The 15185-nt window shown below is 57.6% G+C and overlaps 1 protein-coding gene across 3 annotated transcripts; it reads left to right on the top strand.

Annotated features, from left to right (window-relative positions):
* The first annotated feature begins 1783 nt into the window (after positions 1-1783).
* Positions 1784-14708, top strand: HM13 (histocompatibility minor 13). Of its 3 annotated transcripts, none has more exons than XM_030288534.4 (13): positions 1784-2001; positions 3280-3378; positions 4575-4657; positions 5718-5806; positions 6562-6647; positions 6760-6885; positions 8682-8739; positions 9351-9434; positions 9712-9748; positions 10739-10841; positions 11607-11692; positions 13617-13806; positions 14426-14708. In XM_030288534.4, the coding sequence occupies exons 1-12, from the start codon at positions 1822-1824 to the stop codon at positions 13765-13767; spliced, it is 1182 nt and encodes a 393-aa protein (XP_030144394.1). In that variant the 5' UTR covers positions 1784-1821; the 3' UTR covers positions 13768-13806; positions 14426-14708. The 3 variants fall into 3 exon arrangements, with proteins under 3 accessions (XP_030144394.1, XP_030144396.1, XP_030144397.1); XM_030288536.4 differs by lacking the exon at positions 13617-13806 and adding an exon at positions 13348-13475; XM_030288537.4 differs by lacking the exon at positions 13617-13806.
* The last annotated feature ends 477 nt before the right edge of the window (positions 14709-15185 follow it).

Genomic DNA, 15185 nt, shown 5'->3' with positions numbered 1-15185 from the left:
AGACCGTGGGGAACCACCGGCTGTGGCTGGCACAAATGGGACGCTGGGATGGGCCAGCACCCTGTCCCTATGGCAAACTAGTCTCTCCAGAGGTGCAAATCCCAAGTTTTGACCTCAGAAATGGGGAGGTGGGTGCTCAGATTTTTTTCCATGCTGCTTAACCTATGGCATTGCTGCTGCTCTGCTCCTACTGCCCTGTCCTGGAGCTCCCAGCCCGCCGATTCCTGGTGCTGCTGGAGGTGATGCTGTGGCTCACAGAGCCGAGGTTGGGGGCTGCACCCCAGGGACAGGGGCTCCTTGCTGCTGCCGGTCCCTCCCGCAGCTGCAGCTGGTGTTTCCCTGCGGCCGAGGCGGGGGAGGGGGGCCATGGGATGGAAAGTTGGCAGTCAGCAGAGAGGGGAGTGGAAAGAATGAGCTCAAACCCAGAAAAATGCGGCCGTGCTGGAGGATGGGAGGAGTGGGAGGAGAGGCCAAGGGGGGCCACGGTGAGGCGCTGGGAAACGGAGAGAAGGTGGAAGGAGGGGGGAGGATGGAAGGAGGAGGTGCTGGCAGGGGACCAGGGACTGCCTGTGGTCCCCATCTGGGCCCGCTCCTGAGGAAGGTGGCGCCAGGTCTCGGTGGTACCAGCGAGTGCTCTCGGGGCTATCCCAGTGCTGTCAGCATCTGGGTGGCCACTGGCTCCAGTGCTATCCATCCCTGGGTGGTCACCAGCCCTAGTACACTTCCCCCTGTCCCTGTCCCGGTGCCCACCACCCTGCTGGCTCCTCGCTGGCATGTGGCCACCCTGGGCCAGCAGCCCCCGACTCCCCATCTCGCTCTGCGCAGCGATGCTGCCCTTTGTGAGGATTCCCAAGCCTGGCATTCAGAAGGGGGCAGTGAGAGGGTCAGGAGCTGTGCTGTGCCAGGGTGGGATGCAGGGGGGTGTGTGGGCACACTGCCTTCTGCTGCCCGTCTTGCTCCGCTCTGGGAACTGCAGTCGCAGGGAGAGGGCAGCATCCCGGGCACGAGGCCAACCCCGCAGAGAGGGGCTCCCAGGAGGCCTTCCCATCTGCCCTCCGCCTGAAACACGGAACTATGAATCACCCCGCTCCTGAAATAGATTCCTTTTATTTAAAATATAAAATTTAAAAGACATAAAAAAAAAAAAAAAAAAAAAAAGACTTGTGTTTTAATCCCTGCTGTGCTCCCATCTCCTTGCCCATGGCTCAGATCTAAACTGGGGGCAGCACCATTTCACTGTGCTCAAATCTTCACCAATTTTTGCTCCTCAGCAGACTTTCAACCTGGTGAGGAGGAGGAGAAGGCTGGGTGGCACAGCCGAGCTGCCAGTGACTTGGGAGTGTTTGTGAAGAAAACACACATTTCGGCCAATTTTCCAGCAGAGCCTGGTCCCAGTCCAGCGCGTGGGGAGAATCTGCTGCCATTTATAAGGCATTTTACAGAAGCGCAGTTTGCTCAGGCTGGGCTGGGAGCAGTCAGGGGGATTCCCAAGAACAGGGCTGCAGTTCTCGGAAAACGGTGAAGGGCGGGAACACCCCGGGCAGCCCAGGAGCTGCTGGAGCTGGAGCTGCACCTCCCCGCTCACGGGGGGGCTGCGGGAAACCGGCAGCGGTACCGGCAGGGAGCTCCTCGGGAGTTCCTGCGCCTCCCACAGCGAGGGGCGGGCGCGGCTCCATCCCGGAGCGGCGGCGCCGCCGCGCTCTGCCCTTCTCCTGGCACCGGGGCCGCCGGGGCGGGGCCGGCTTCAGCGCCGCTACGCGTGACGCACTTCCGGTCGGTAAGGGGGACGTGTCGGTGCGGACCGCGGTGGGAGCAGCCGCCATGGAGGAGCCCGCGGCGCACAACGGCAGCGCCGCCGGGGCCGCGCCCGGGGCCGGGACCCCCGCCCGCCCGCCCGCCACCCCCGAGGGCATGGCGCTGGCCTACGGCAGCCTCGTCCTCATGGCGCTGCTGCCCATCTTCTTCGGGGCGCTGCGCTCCGTCAGCTGCGCCAAGAGCAAGGTACCCCCGCGGCTCGGGGCAGCCGGGCCTGTAGGCCGAGCCCCCCCTCCCGAGGGTCCCCTCCGGGCGCCCCGTTCCACGGGAGGACCGGCAGCTGCATGGCCCCGGCCCTGGGCCTGGAGGCGCAGGGGACCCCGGGGAGAGAGTTGGCTTCCCTCGGGGCTCCTCCAGCCGCGATAAATTCAAGTGCTGCAAAACACAGCCGTCCCTTGTCCCTCCTCAGGAGGAGCTGTGCTGGGGGGACTCGTGTGTGGCTGTGCCCCGCGGCACCGGGGCTGGTCCGGGGGTGCTCTCCCGCCTGCACACCCTGTTCTGTCCCGGTATTCTCCCAGCGTTCTCTGCATTTCATAGCAGGGACTTAAATCCCAACAGTTGGGCTGCTGTAGCTCAGGAGGAAGGACTGTTTTACACAGTCTGATCTAATACTATTTTTAAAATCTCCTTTTGTGCTCTTAAGCCTCATATCAGGGGCTTCTGGCAGCTCAGGCAGTGGGGGGCTGTGAGCAAAGCCCAGCAGCGATTCAGGATGGGGGCTCTCATCCCTCACTCCGCAGGGAGCAGCAGGAATTTGAACACCTCTGTGCTGCCGGGTGCAGTGTGACAACTGCCGTGCCCAGGATAAGCTGCACAAGGGCTTTTGAGGTGCCCTCGATCTGTGCTGGCCGCAGGTGTTTGCCTGAGAGAGATTAGATCTCTGAGCAGTGGCCAGCTGGACCTGGAGCAGGCAGGGAACATGCAGAAAACAGGCAACCCTCTGCCTCCTCTGAAAACTGAAGGTCTCCCATGGGAAGTGGCTTGAAAGGGGCTGGTTGAGGTGGTGCAAAGATGTCTTGGAAGGGGTTTATAAATCTGGGGCTTTTGAGCATGAGAAGTGTCCCAAGAGCAAGGTGAGAGATGAGGAGGTGGCTGGAGAGACGTGTCATGCACGGGGTGATCACAGATGGTGGCACAGATGGGGCTGGCTGGGCGTGAGCGGTGAGGGAGCCCAGCTCCCCTCTGGGCAGGGGGAAACGGAACAGTGCCAGCACAGGATTTTTTCCTTCTCCAGGGGGGGAAAAGCAGTAAATTGTGGCTGCCCTGGAAAGGACAAGTGTTTGTGTTTTGCAGCTCAGGCTCTGCCTCTGACACAGCCTCATCTCCGGGTATAGCAGGGGCCAGTGGGTGTTTTGTCCCTCTCAAAATCACTGTGGAGCGTTGTGTGCTGTGTCTGTCCACCCCCTGCTCAGGTGTGAAGGCAGGGCAGGGGCTGATCCATTCCTTTCTGTCCTTCTCTCCCAGAACTCCTCGGAGATGCCAGAGACGATTACCAGCCGAGATGCTGCTCGCTTTCCCATTGTTGCCAGTTGCACCCTCCTGGGGCTCTACCTCTTCTTTAAAGTAAGTGAGTGGCTCTGGAGCTGGGGCAGGACATTTCCCACCTGGCAGGAGCTCCCATAATGGAGTGACTCTGTTTTTGGCCCTTAGTGGTTTGACAGAAGGTGTGTAAGGCTGCACAGATCGGGCTCTTTCGGTGTCACCGTGCAGGAGGACGTCAGTTCTTGCCTGAATTGTCCCAGCTTGGGGGAAATCAGAGCCTGTTTGTGCACAGGTTGTTTCTGGAGAGCTGCTGAGGAGCAAATAGCCCTGAGCTCTTCCTGTCTCCATGGGCCAGCCTGACACATAGGCTGGAGCCAGGGGGTGCCAGGGTCTCTGAGGGGCAGATGCTGCTGGCTCTGTGTTGTGTTCCATTCTGTGCCCCTGGAGCCATTTTGGCTACAGGCCTGGGGGAGCCCTGGTGTCATCAGGTGAAATCTTTTAGATGTTCAGAGCCCACAGGCAGAGTCAGATGACCTGAGAAATGGATGGGTGCTCTCAGCAGCACGTGGTGGTGGTGTGGAGGTGTCTTGGCATCAAGCTCCTTGGGCTGCCCATGCAGGTCTGGCACATGGCTGAGCTCCCAGAAGGGTCTGGGGAGCTGCAGCACAGAGTGGCCCTGTGGGCATGGCAGCTTCCAGTTGTGCTGTTTAGAGATCCCTGCAAGGTGCCAGGGTGAGGGTTAAGGTGCAGAGTTGGGAATGGTACAGTTCAGTCCCTTCTCTGCCAATGGCTGTGTGCCATGTGCTTGCCTATTCCAGCATCCCCTTCCAGGAGGGCACAGAGGGCCCCAGGGTCCTTCCACACTGGTTTGTAGGGGTGTGATTCAGTAGGGGAGTGTGTGACTTGGAGGGCAGGAGTTTTAGTAATGCCCTGTTTAATTAGGGCAGGGGATGCTGCTGCTCCTCTGGGCCTGGGCAGCCCCTGGGAGCAGTGCCTCTCTCCTTGCTCTGCCGGGGAAGCTCTGGCCTCCTTTCTGCAGCACTGGAGTTATTTTTTGACCTGAGCAGCTCACAGATGTGCTACAGCTCATGGGCCCATTGTGCTTGTTCTTTGAGCACATGGCTATTTCCAACATATTCTCCCTCAGCATGCAGGAATTTGGGTTATTCTAGCTATTCTCATCTCCCTGGAGCACTGACACAGCAGCGCTGCCAACAGGAGCATGAGGATGGGGAGGATGCTGTGGTTACTAACCCCTCTGTGGTTTTGTCTTGCAGATATTCTCTCAAGAGTACATCAATCTTCTGCTTTCCATGTATTTCTTTGTGCTGGGGATCCTGGCCCTGTCCCACACTATCAGGTACAGCACAAGGATGGGTGTGACTGGGGCAGGGCTACCTAAAGCTTCAGTTCATTTTATTGAGAAATTTTCAGAACACCACTGCCCTGCAGGAGAGCCAGGTCTTTAGAGTATTTGCCCAACCTATTAGGGTGTTGTCCCTTGGTGGTGGGAACCAAAACCCTGGAGGTCCTGGGAAGCCAGCATCCTGTACACCAGCACTGGGACAAGGCCAGCTCACCCTAAGGAGCTTCTCTGGCTCAGAATCACAGAATCAGAATATCCTGAGTTGCAAGGCATCCACGAGAATTTAGTCCAGCTTCTTACCCTACACAGGACAACTCCAAAAATCCCACCGTATTCCTGAGAGTGTTTTCCAAACAGTTCTTGAAATCTGGCAGGCTTGGGGCCATGACCACTTCTCTGGGGAGTCTGTAACAGTGCCCAGCCACTCTCTGGGTGAAAAGCCTTTTCTTTATATCCAACTTAAACCCCTCTTGGCACAGTCCTTGCTGCCCTGCAGAGGGAAGAGCTCTTCAGCACCCTGACTGGGATGGGTGACACAGGCAGCTGGAGCTCATGGTAATGTCCCTGGCCTCTCGTGGCCATACGTGGCACGAAGTGTTGAAAGCTCAGGCTGTTTCAGTAACTGAAAAAGTTGATCTGGTTTCCTGTTTCGTGAGCTCTGCAGCGCTGGGGACCAGATGATTTCCCTAGACTGGTGCTGGGCAAGGGCTTTGCTCTGCTCCTGGCTCTGCAGCAGAGCCAGTCAGTGCTAAGTACCCGGAGGGTTTTTGGGGGCATTTGCTGGGGTCTGGGGTGGGTCCTCCTTTCTTGTGGGCGATGCTCTGTTCTCTTGCCCTGGAGGATTTGGGGGATTGTCACGTATAGCCAGACCAGATCTCTGTGCAGGATGAGTTGCTGTGGCTCCTGTCCCTGATTTCCAGGCCAGTTGATGATGGAGCAGATGGTGTTTCCCCTCTAGGGAGGGGGTGTGGGGCCCCCTCAAACGCAGAGGTGCTGGGCAGCACGTCTTGTGAGGTTTCTGTCAAACTGCCCTTCTCTACACCTCTCGTTTCAGCCCCATGATGAACAGATTCTTCCCTGCAAATTTCCCCAACAAACAGTACCAGCTCCTCTTCACCCAGGGCTCCGGGGAGAGCAAGGAGGGTACGTTGGCTTTCCAGTCTTTCAGGGGAGCCTGAATGCTTTCTGCCTTTACTGTTCCTTTTTATTTTTTTCATATTTTGGTCTTGTTACTCTCAGCCCATTGAAACAACATTTTCAAAGACTCGCCTCTTGCTCCCTGCTGAGCTTCTATAGCCACTGTGAGCCCCATGTGCCCCTGCAGAGCTGGGCTGGCACTTTGTGCTGCCTCTGGCTGGCAGGAAGACCCCAGAAACACTTCCCAGATTGCTGTGGGGATGGAGCTGTGGCTATCATTAAATGCACAGCCTTTATTTAAGCCCCTTGGAAAGCATAGATCTGACTGATTTGTGCTGCCTTATCTGGGCCAGATCTTTGCACTGGCAGAAGATGCATTGATAAGTATCCTCCCCTGTAGTAGCTTTACTGGTAAGGGAGTATTTCTGGTGATGCCACCAGGAGTTAACTGGCACAGGAAGAGGGGGAAGATTTGTCTCTCCCTGCCTTAGGCAGTGCCTGAATCCAATTTCCTTATTGACAGCAGGACCGTGGATGCTGTCCATGTGCAGAGTCTGGCTGAAGGAGAAGGTCTGAGCTTCCCAGAGCCCACTGCTCGTTCCCAGGCGGTTTGCACGTGTGTACCACGGGTACAGTCCCCTCGTTTGGGACGTGAGCACTGAGCTCTGGGCTCCCCAGCTGTGGAATCACTCATCTCAGCCCTGCTTGGGAAGGGGAGCTGCCCAGCCTGCCCCAAGTCTGACTTCTCTGTTTTCTTGCAGAAATAGTGAATTATGAGTTTGACACCAAGGATCTCGTGTGCCTGGCCTTGAGCAGTGTTGTGGGGGTCTGGTACCTGCTGAGAAAGGTAAGTGAGGCACAGCTGGGGACTGGGCTGGATCAGACACGGACTCATTTCCATGCAAGGTGAGGGTTCCATGTACAGCAGGACCCAGATCTCCTTTTCCTGTCCTTCTCAGCACTGGATTGCCAACAATCTCTTCGGGCTGGCATTCTCCCTCAATGGGGTGGAGCTGCTGCACCTGAACAACGTCAGCACTGGCTGCATCTTGCTTGGGGGCCTCTTCATCTACGATGTGTTCTGGGTAAGCAGGAGCATTCTGCAGGCCACTGGTGGAAGTGTGTGCCTGGCATTCTGCCTTTGTGGGGGCACCACGCTGGCTGGACACACACTTGAAGTCAGAATTTTCAGTTTCTCAGCCCAGAGGGGTGTGGCAGGGTTGGTGACAGAATCCACAGTGGCGGAATGTGGCTCATCAAGTGTGTTTTCTTTTATTCTTCACTCAGAGAGCCCAGGGCTGGCAGGGACCTCATCAGAGTTATTGTGGTGTACTCAGTGTTTGTCATATCTGGTCCTGTATTCCCCACTATGGTCTTCCCAAGGCCTGACAGCTGTTGGGTGGGCTGGAGGCTGCCTGGGGCACACTGAGCCTGCTTGTATGAGCTGTGCCTTGGCTCTCTCATCTGCTGGTTTCATTAGTGTCCTTCTGTTCTCTTGCACAGAGGGCCAGACCCTGGAATGCCTCCAGTCCCTTTTCCTCAGCCAGTGCTGCACCCTGACTTTTTCATTTTGAGGTTTTCCTTATTTCTTGCAGGGTATTTGACCTGCTTTTGTGGAGGAAAGGGGTGTGGGGAAGGCAGGAATGCAGTCGTGTGCTCTGCTCCATGCATGGGAGAATGTTTCTCCTTGTAATGTCCGTATTTTCCAGTCCTTCCTGCTGCCTTCACCTTCTGAATCACCATGTTTCCAAATGTCTGAGAGCTTTGTATACATTGAGGTCTGTCCAGCAGCTCTGCAGCTGCCTGTGTAATCCCTCCATATTTGAGCCTGGCTACTGTGGGCTGTTTTGTACTTGGCTGGTGGTGCCCCTGTTTCCCAGGCTCGTTAACAGTCTGGGCTCTGTGGTTTTTAGCCTGTGGGCCACTTCCTCTGCAACTCTCAGCTGGAGGGGACTCAGCCTTCTGCCTTAGCACACCTGGTGCCCCAGGCCCTGCTTAATGTGGGAGTGTCTTCCCAGTGCTCTGGGGACAGTGAGTGCTCTCCACTTGCTGGCTGTCTCTCACCTCAGCTTCCCCATGGATCAGAGTATTGCTGGAGACTTAGGGAAGGGCTGCCTTGAAGTGGAGGCCCTCGTATTGTCCCCTTCTGCAGGAACTGGTCACTTGAATCTTGGCATGGATTCAACCACAGTGAGATCCCAGGAGGGTTTCAAGGAGGAAGGAGATCTCAATGCTGTTGCCCCCACATAGTTTTGGGGAGGCATATGATGCTTTTCCCTGATCCCAGTGTCGAGGCTCCAGGGTCTTGCTCATCCAGTGCTAACCAGTGTCTTTTTTTTTGCCTGCTGGACTGGAAGCTTAGAGATGGCAAGGTGCAGAGATCAGCGTGGCTGCCCTCAGTGTTTACAGTCCACCCTGCAAATGCTGCCAGTATTTACAGCTGATAGGGCCATGCAAGTAAATGACCTCAGAGCAAACTGCTGCTGATCTGACACTTGCCCCTGTCCCTGCTGGAAGCTCCCAGGCTGGGACTCTCTGCTGGAAGCTCCTTCCCTCCAATTGGACTTTACATGGAGCTGACTGATTAAAGCTGAACTGAGGTTCAGGGCTGGGTGGTGGGCAGCAGCTCTGCCATGTGAATGCTGTCCCCATGCTGCTCTGAGAGCAGGACAGCCGTGAAGCAGCCACCTCCCCCAGTGCCACTGTATGCCTCCTCCCCCAGACTGTGGGCTTGCTTGCAGGGCTCCTGTGCCCACATTTTGGCAGGTCATTGGCTGTTTTCTGCCACTGAGGCCACTCCTGGCTCTGGGGTGAGTCTGTAGCTGAGCCTATGTGTGTGTTCCTGTGCAGCTGTGGTCATCCCGGGTTCCTTCTGTTCCAGGTCTTTGGCACCAACGTGATGGTGACAGTTGCCAAATCATTTGAGGCCCCAATAAAACGTGAGTAGATCTTCCCTGTGTGCTGGGGTCCTTTTTGCTGCAAGCCCTGCCCCATGCACCCTCCACCTCTGGAGACAGTTCAGGCTGGGATGTGTGCAGGAACATTTCCTGCTAGTGACCCCTCCTCCCCGTCACTGGCCAGCCTCAAGCCAAGGCAGGTCTCTGGGAAGGGATGGTTTGTAGTGCCCTGGTCTGTCTGGGTCACTCTGCATCTTTGGAGTGTGCAATTTCACCTGCTTGTAAAAACAGTCCATACCAAATAAACGCCCCAAAAAAAAAAAAAAAAAAAAACCAAAAAACCAAAAAAAAAACCCTCAAAAAAAAAAAAAAAAAAGGAAAAAAAAAGACCCACACGCAAACCACACCACAGAGCCCCAGAACAGCAGGCAGGGTGAACTGGTTGCTGCTGTGGAGCATGCAGTAGTTTGGTCCCTGGTTTCTTGTTCTGGAATTGTCCCAGAAAGAACTAAGAAAGCTACAGGGAAGGAGGGAGCTGAGGGCAAGGATAGGCCCCTTGCCCAGTTCTACTCCCTGTTTGCCAGGCCCAGTGGGGCTGGGGTCTGCTCAGGGGGGACACTCCCCCTCACTGTGCCTCGCTCTGCTCCTCGCAGTGGTTTTCCCTCAGGACCTGCTGGAGAAGGGGCTGGATGCCGACAACTTTGCCATGCTGGGACTGGGAGACATTGTCATTCCGGGTGAGGACAGAAGAGGGAGGATGGGGCTGGGGTCTCCTTTGAGGGGGCTGCGGGGCGCTGAGCAGGTGCCTGGCTGTGCCCTTGGGTCTCCCTGCGGTTTGGGAGTCTCCCCGCAGGTCCGGGCGCTGTCCCGGTGCCGCGAGCCACGAGAGGGCACTGTCACCCCACTGTCACCGCGGGAGCGCCGCGGGTCCTGCCCTGCCTCCCTCGGCCCCTCGCTGTCCCTTCCCTGCTCCTCTGCCACTTCCAGCCCCTCATTGTTTCCTTCTCCCTGCAGGGATCTTCATTGCCTTGCTGCTGCGGTTTGATATCAGGTGAGCAGGCGGCAGGGAAGGGTCTCTGGCAGGTTGGATCTTGCAGCATATTTGAGCTGCTTTTGTAGAGGAAAAAAGAGAAGGGGGAGACAGGAGTGCAGTCCTGTGCTCCGTTCTGGAGCTGGGTGTGGAGACACCAGGGGGTGTAAGGAAAAGCTCCTGGAAGAGGGGGCTGGCTCTGTGGGTATGTCCTGAGCACTGGGGGCGAGTGGTTCAGTTCAAGCATAGGTAGGGCAGGCAGCATAGGGATGGGGATCAGGGCAGCAGCACACAGCAGCCCCACAGAGCCTCACCAGCTCCCTGGAGCCAAGGAGTGGGGGGCAGTGAGAGGAAGCAGTGACAGTGTGGGAAAGAGCCAGGGGTGCTGGCACCTGGGAAGTGCTCACATGGATGCAGATGGGTGCCTGGCAGTGCTGGCTGCCTCCAGGTTGCCACTGATGTTGGAGGAGGCAGCTCCTTCCCCTGTAGGGAAGCTGCACCTACAGCTGGGCTGCAGCAGTTGCCCCACACTGAAAGGCTCTGGGGAACAGGGTGCTCTGTGACTGCGGTGGTGTGGCCCCACTCCCACTGCTCTTACACAGACCCTCTGGTCTGTGCCAGCTCTTCCAGGTGTTACCACCCACATCCTGCCTGCACCTGCTGGGAATCCCAGTTCCTGCAGCCTGCCCTGTGATAAAATAGCAACTGCTGAGTGCCGGGGACAGGCTCCACCAAGACAGTGGGACCTTCTCCCTGGGTCCTAGCCCTAATTCCTCCCTGCCCAGTTGCCATCCAGCAGCAGTATCTCTTGCTTTCTTCTCTTGTCCAGCCCCTCACCTGGCTATTAATACCTTCAGTCCCACACTGCTCCCACAACATCGGGCTACACAGGCAGAGCATCGCTCCGCACATTCCACTGTGGTGGGAGATGCCCAAGAGTACCAGGCCAATTCCATTTTGGCCACTGGCATTCCAGACCGCAGGTCATTGAGCTCTTCCCTTTTCCTACAGCCTGAAGAAGAACACACACACGTATTTCTACACCAGCTTTGTGGCCTACATCTTTGGGCTGGGCCTCACCATATTCATCATGCACATCTTCAAGCATGCCCAGGTGAGCTCCACCCTGCTGCCTCCTGTGGATGCACATCCAAGTGGGTCAGGCCAGCTTGGCCACGAAGTTCCTGCATCCTGCCAGGAAAAAGGAGATTTATTTCTTCTCTTGGCTTTGATTTTCCAGTGCTTGCCTGTACCTTTCCCTTCCCAAAGCTCCTGTGCCCAGCTGGAGCAGAGACCTGTTTGGGGCAAGGCTCCTTGTTTCCAAGAGCAGCCCCTCAGCCAAGGGCCCTGTGTTTTTTGGCTCTTTGCAAGCAAGCTCCCCTGAGCACCCACTGGCTGTGCTGCAGGGGGCTCTGGGAGCCCATACACTGTGGTCTGCACAGGGGCTCTCAGTGTGTTCATGGCCCACTGGGACCTTCTAGTGAGCATTTTCACTGAATCCTAGAATGATCTGGGAAGGGACCTCGGAGACCATCTTGTTTCAACTCCCCTGCCATGGGCAGAGATACCAACCAATTGACCAGTCTGCTCCATGCCCTGTTCCAGCCTGGCCTTGAACACTTCCAGGGACTGAACATCCACAGCTTCTCTGGCAGCTTGTGCCAGGATCTCACCACCCTCACAGGAAAGAATTTCCTCCTAAGATCCAATCTAGCTTCACGCTGCTGGAGCTCTAACTTAGCTCTTGAAGCTGTTTTTTGGGGTGTTTACTTCTGTGTAGCCATGTGGCTGCAGAGGGGACAAGGCCACGAGCTCACCTTGCACTCTTCCCTCAGGCTGATTTGTGGTTTGCTTTAACAGTTGTTTTCCTTCCCCACAGCCTGCGCTGCTGTACCTGGTCCCTGCCTGCATTGGATTCCCGCTTCTGGTGGCCTTGGCAAAGGGAGAAGTAACCGAAATGTTCAGGTGAGCCTCAGCTGGCGATGGAGCTGTTTTGCCGGCGGTGCTGGAGCACATGAAGCGTGCAGATGTTCCCACGCCCGGGCACAGCTGGAGGGACGGGTTCATCTGGGCACGCTCGGGGTGTGCGCCGGCCCGTGCGTGGGTGGAGGGAGCGGGTCTGTGTTCCTACATGCCGGGCCTGGCTCCAGCCGCCTCCCGGGAGCTGGGTGGGAGCTGTGGTGTGGTACCGGCAGGCAGCACCTGGTATTGCTTTACGCCCCAGTGACAGACTCTCCCCATGCGCTGGCAGGCAGGGGAGGGTGGGACTGCACACCTGGTGTGGAGATACTTGGTCATTGTGTCCCAGGGCCTGTGGGTGGGGAAAAATGGAGCCAGAGCCCGCTGTGAGAGCAGCCAAGGCTGGTTCGAGCACATCCCAACCTCCCCACTTGGGCCAAGTCTTGTGGTTTGTAGTAGTCCCCCTGGCCCAGAGACTGTGGGCACAGAGGAAGGGGGACTGGGCTGTTGTGCTCAGCTGTTCTTGGAGCCTGTCCAGGCTGTCAGTAGGCAGCTCTGGCCTCCTGCCTGAGAGCTGTTTCTCTGCCATGCTGGAGAGGTGGTGGTGGCTCAGCACAGTAATGATGGCAGATGCAGAGGAGGGAAGGGAACATCCTAAAGCAGGGCAGTGTACACTCCAGCCTCCCCAGTGCCTCAGCCTGGGGAGCGTTCCTGAGCTCCCAGGCTCCTCAGAGGGAAACTGGGCGCAACGGGAAGCCAGCTGTCCTCCCTCCCCTCCCCTCCCCTCCCCTGGGAGATGCAGGTATGCATGTTCCCAGCGGCTCTCAGCTGGGCCGTCCCCAGCCCTGCCGCACCTGCCCCTCCTTTGATGTTTGCTTCTGACAATTGCTGCTGCAGGCACTGAGTGTCCTGGGATCGTCCTTCCTGTGCACCTGGGATCCTGCAGCCGCTTTCCCCAGTGCCGTGACTCACCAGCTGACAGCAGCAGCAGCTCCTGCCAGGAAACTGGGGAGAGATGAGCTGTGTGGCTGGGCCCACTGGGCAGCAAGGAGCGCAGGGAGCCTGGCAGCCAGGGCCTAGTGCCCTCCCAGAGCAGTGGCACAAGCTGCTCCAGCAGCAAAGTGTTGCCAGGGCAAGGGCAGGATGCTGGAGGGTTGCAAACTTGATGGCCCCTGGGGGCCAGACCTCCCTTGAAGCGGCTCCAGTTGCAGGCAGAGGAAGTGAGATTCAGAGGGACCAATGCCTGGAGGGCAGTGGCTCCCACCGAAGGAATCCCACCAGGTGTAGGTAGCTCTGCTGTGCTGTTTTGGTGTGCCCTGATCCTCCCTGGCACTGGCAGTTCCTGTGGTCTCTGCCTGCACATGGTATCTCACAGCAGTGAGGGTCTGCAGGCAGGGTGGGAGTGAGCAGATCTATGCTGCAGGCCCAGGGAAGGGTGCTGGGGAAGCAGAGGTCACTGACATTGGGATCAGCCATGCCAAACCTCCCTGGGCTAGGCAGGAAGCTCCCTTAGCAGTGGGAACTCATCCTGCCTCCCACATCTGCTCTGGGCACACTGTCCTTGAGTGGCAGGACAGGGTCTGCTGCATCTCTCTGTCACCTGCCCAGTCCCTGGGCTGCTCCACTACCACCTTTCCACTGCCCAGGCTTGCTCTCCCTAGGTTCTGGCTGCCTGGCTCTGCTCATGCCAGCGGGAGCTGCCTCATCCCCAAGTTTCAGTGCTCACTTTTGCATTCTGCAGCCCTGTCCCGGAGACTGCAGGCAAGGAGAGGCCAGGAAGTGTAAGCAGGTGAAGGGGGATGCCAGGCTTCCTGCACAGGGTGGTGCGTTCTCAGTGCTCTCACCCCAAAACTCTTTTGCTTTTTCTCTCTCTCCCCCCCTCTCCTTTCTGTCCTTGTCTTTCCCTTCCTGCTTCCTCTCTCTCCTGCAGCTATGAATCCTCTGCTGAAATTTTGCCTCACACACCAAGACTTACCCACTTCCCCACGGTGTCTGGCTCGCCGGCCAGCCTGGCTGATTCCATGCAGCAGAAACTGTCCTGTCCCCGCCGACGCCGGCAGCAGAGCCCTAGTGCCATGTAGCCACTGCCACCGGGGCCCCTTGTCTGTCGCTCTGGCCAGGTAGGGGCAGGTCCTTGCTCTCCCTGGCCCAAGCTCTCCCTATTCCCAGCTCTGCTCACTCTGTGGGCAGAGGCTGGAGCTATTTCTGTGCAGCTGTGGGCCGGCTTCTCTCCCATTCTGAGAGAGGAGACTCGGAAGGGCAAGAAGATTTGACATCCCAGACCTTGTTCTTTCTGCTTGGAGCAGCATTCCCATTTCCTTAGCCAGAGCCCTGGGGCCACTGCTGGAGGGGGTTTGCAGCCAGAGGAGTGAGACCCTGGGAGGGAACACTGCTGGTGGTGTTGCTGCAGTTCCCCTGTTTACTGGCCCTGCTGGCACCCGTGCTCAGCCAGGATACCCAATAGTGCTCTTGGGAACAAGGACAGATGCCCAGGCACAGAGCTGGTCCCTGGCTGGGTCCACCCTACCCTTGGAGGTGTCTAGGGGGAGACATCCCTCGTCTCCCTGCCTGGGCTCTGCCCCATGGGGCTTCCTGTGCTGGGTGCTGATGGCTGGAGCCCACCTTGTCCTCAACAGCAGCAAGGCAGGAGCCAAGGCCACAGGCTGGGCTGTCCCCACATGGCATGGGGTTCTGTCCCCAGGGAGGAGCTGGCCCCACTCATATCCCTCTTGTCCCCAGCTACGAGGAGAGCTCAACCCCTAAGGAGGCAGCAGGGGCTTCCAAAGAAGAGCCAACAGAAGCCTCCAAGAAGGAGAAGTGACCTTGCCCATGGGCCGTGCCCGGCGCTGCTGGGCTGGGGCCCTTCAAGACCCTTTGCAAGTGACAGACGACGAAACAATTGTGCAAGAGCATCGTGTTGTGTGTGTCGGAGCAGCCACCCAGGTGGGGTATCGATGTATGCCGGTTTTTAAATTTTGTATTGTGCATTTGCTTTCTCTCATATTAAACCATATTGAAGGAAGGAGTGCTGGTGTGGCCATGCCCCTGCTCAGCCAGCACTGGAATTGGCATCCAGCTCCCCCGCCTTCTCCCACTGGAGCCGGTGGCTATTGTCTGGCTGTTTCCAAGTGACCAAGTGACCATCCCTTCCCCCTCCCACTTCTCTGGCACTGGGCCTTCCCCCAGCCTGGCCCCTGCTCTGTGATACCCAGATTTAGGGCCGGAGTCACTGAGCCCTGTGTGGGTTTGAGGCAGGATCTGGTCCCAGAGAAGGGTGGCTGATCAGGGATTGGGATGCAGGAACCTCACAGGATGGGAACGTGCTCTGCCTCAGCTGCTGGGGTGCTCATCGAGCTGAGGCTAACGCCCCATGGCCTGGGGGAGCAGGAATGGGAGGGGTAGGAGTGGGTAACCTCAAACCCAGCCCTGCGGCAGGGTAAGGGATAGTATGGATTATCCCCCTTCCTTGCAGGGAGCCAGGCACCCTCCTGCACCCTTT

This window comes from Taeniopygia guttata, chromosome 20, assembly GCF_048771995.1.
Source record: "Taeniopygia guttata chromosome 20, bTaeGut7.mat, whole genome shotgun sequence".
In the NCBI taxonomy this organism is placed as follows: domain Eukaryota; kingdom Metazoa; phylum Chordata; class Aves; order Passeriformes; family Estrildidae; genus Taeniopygia; species Taeniopygia guttata.
This window is presented reverse-complemented; position numbering and strand designations above follow the sequence as displayed.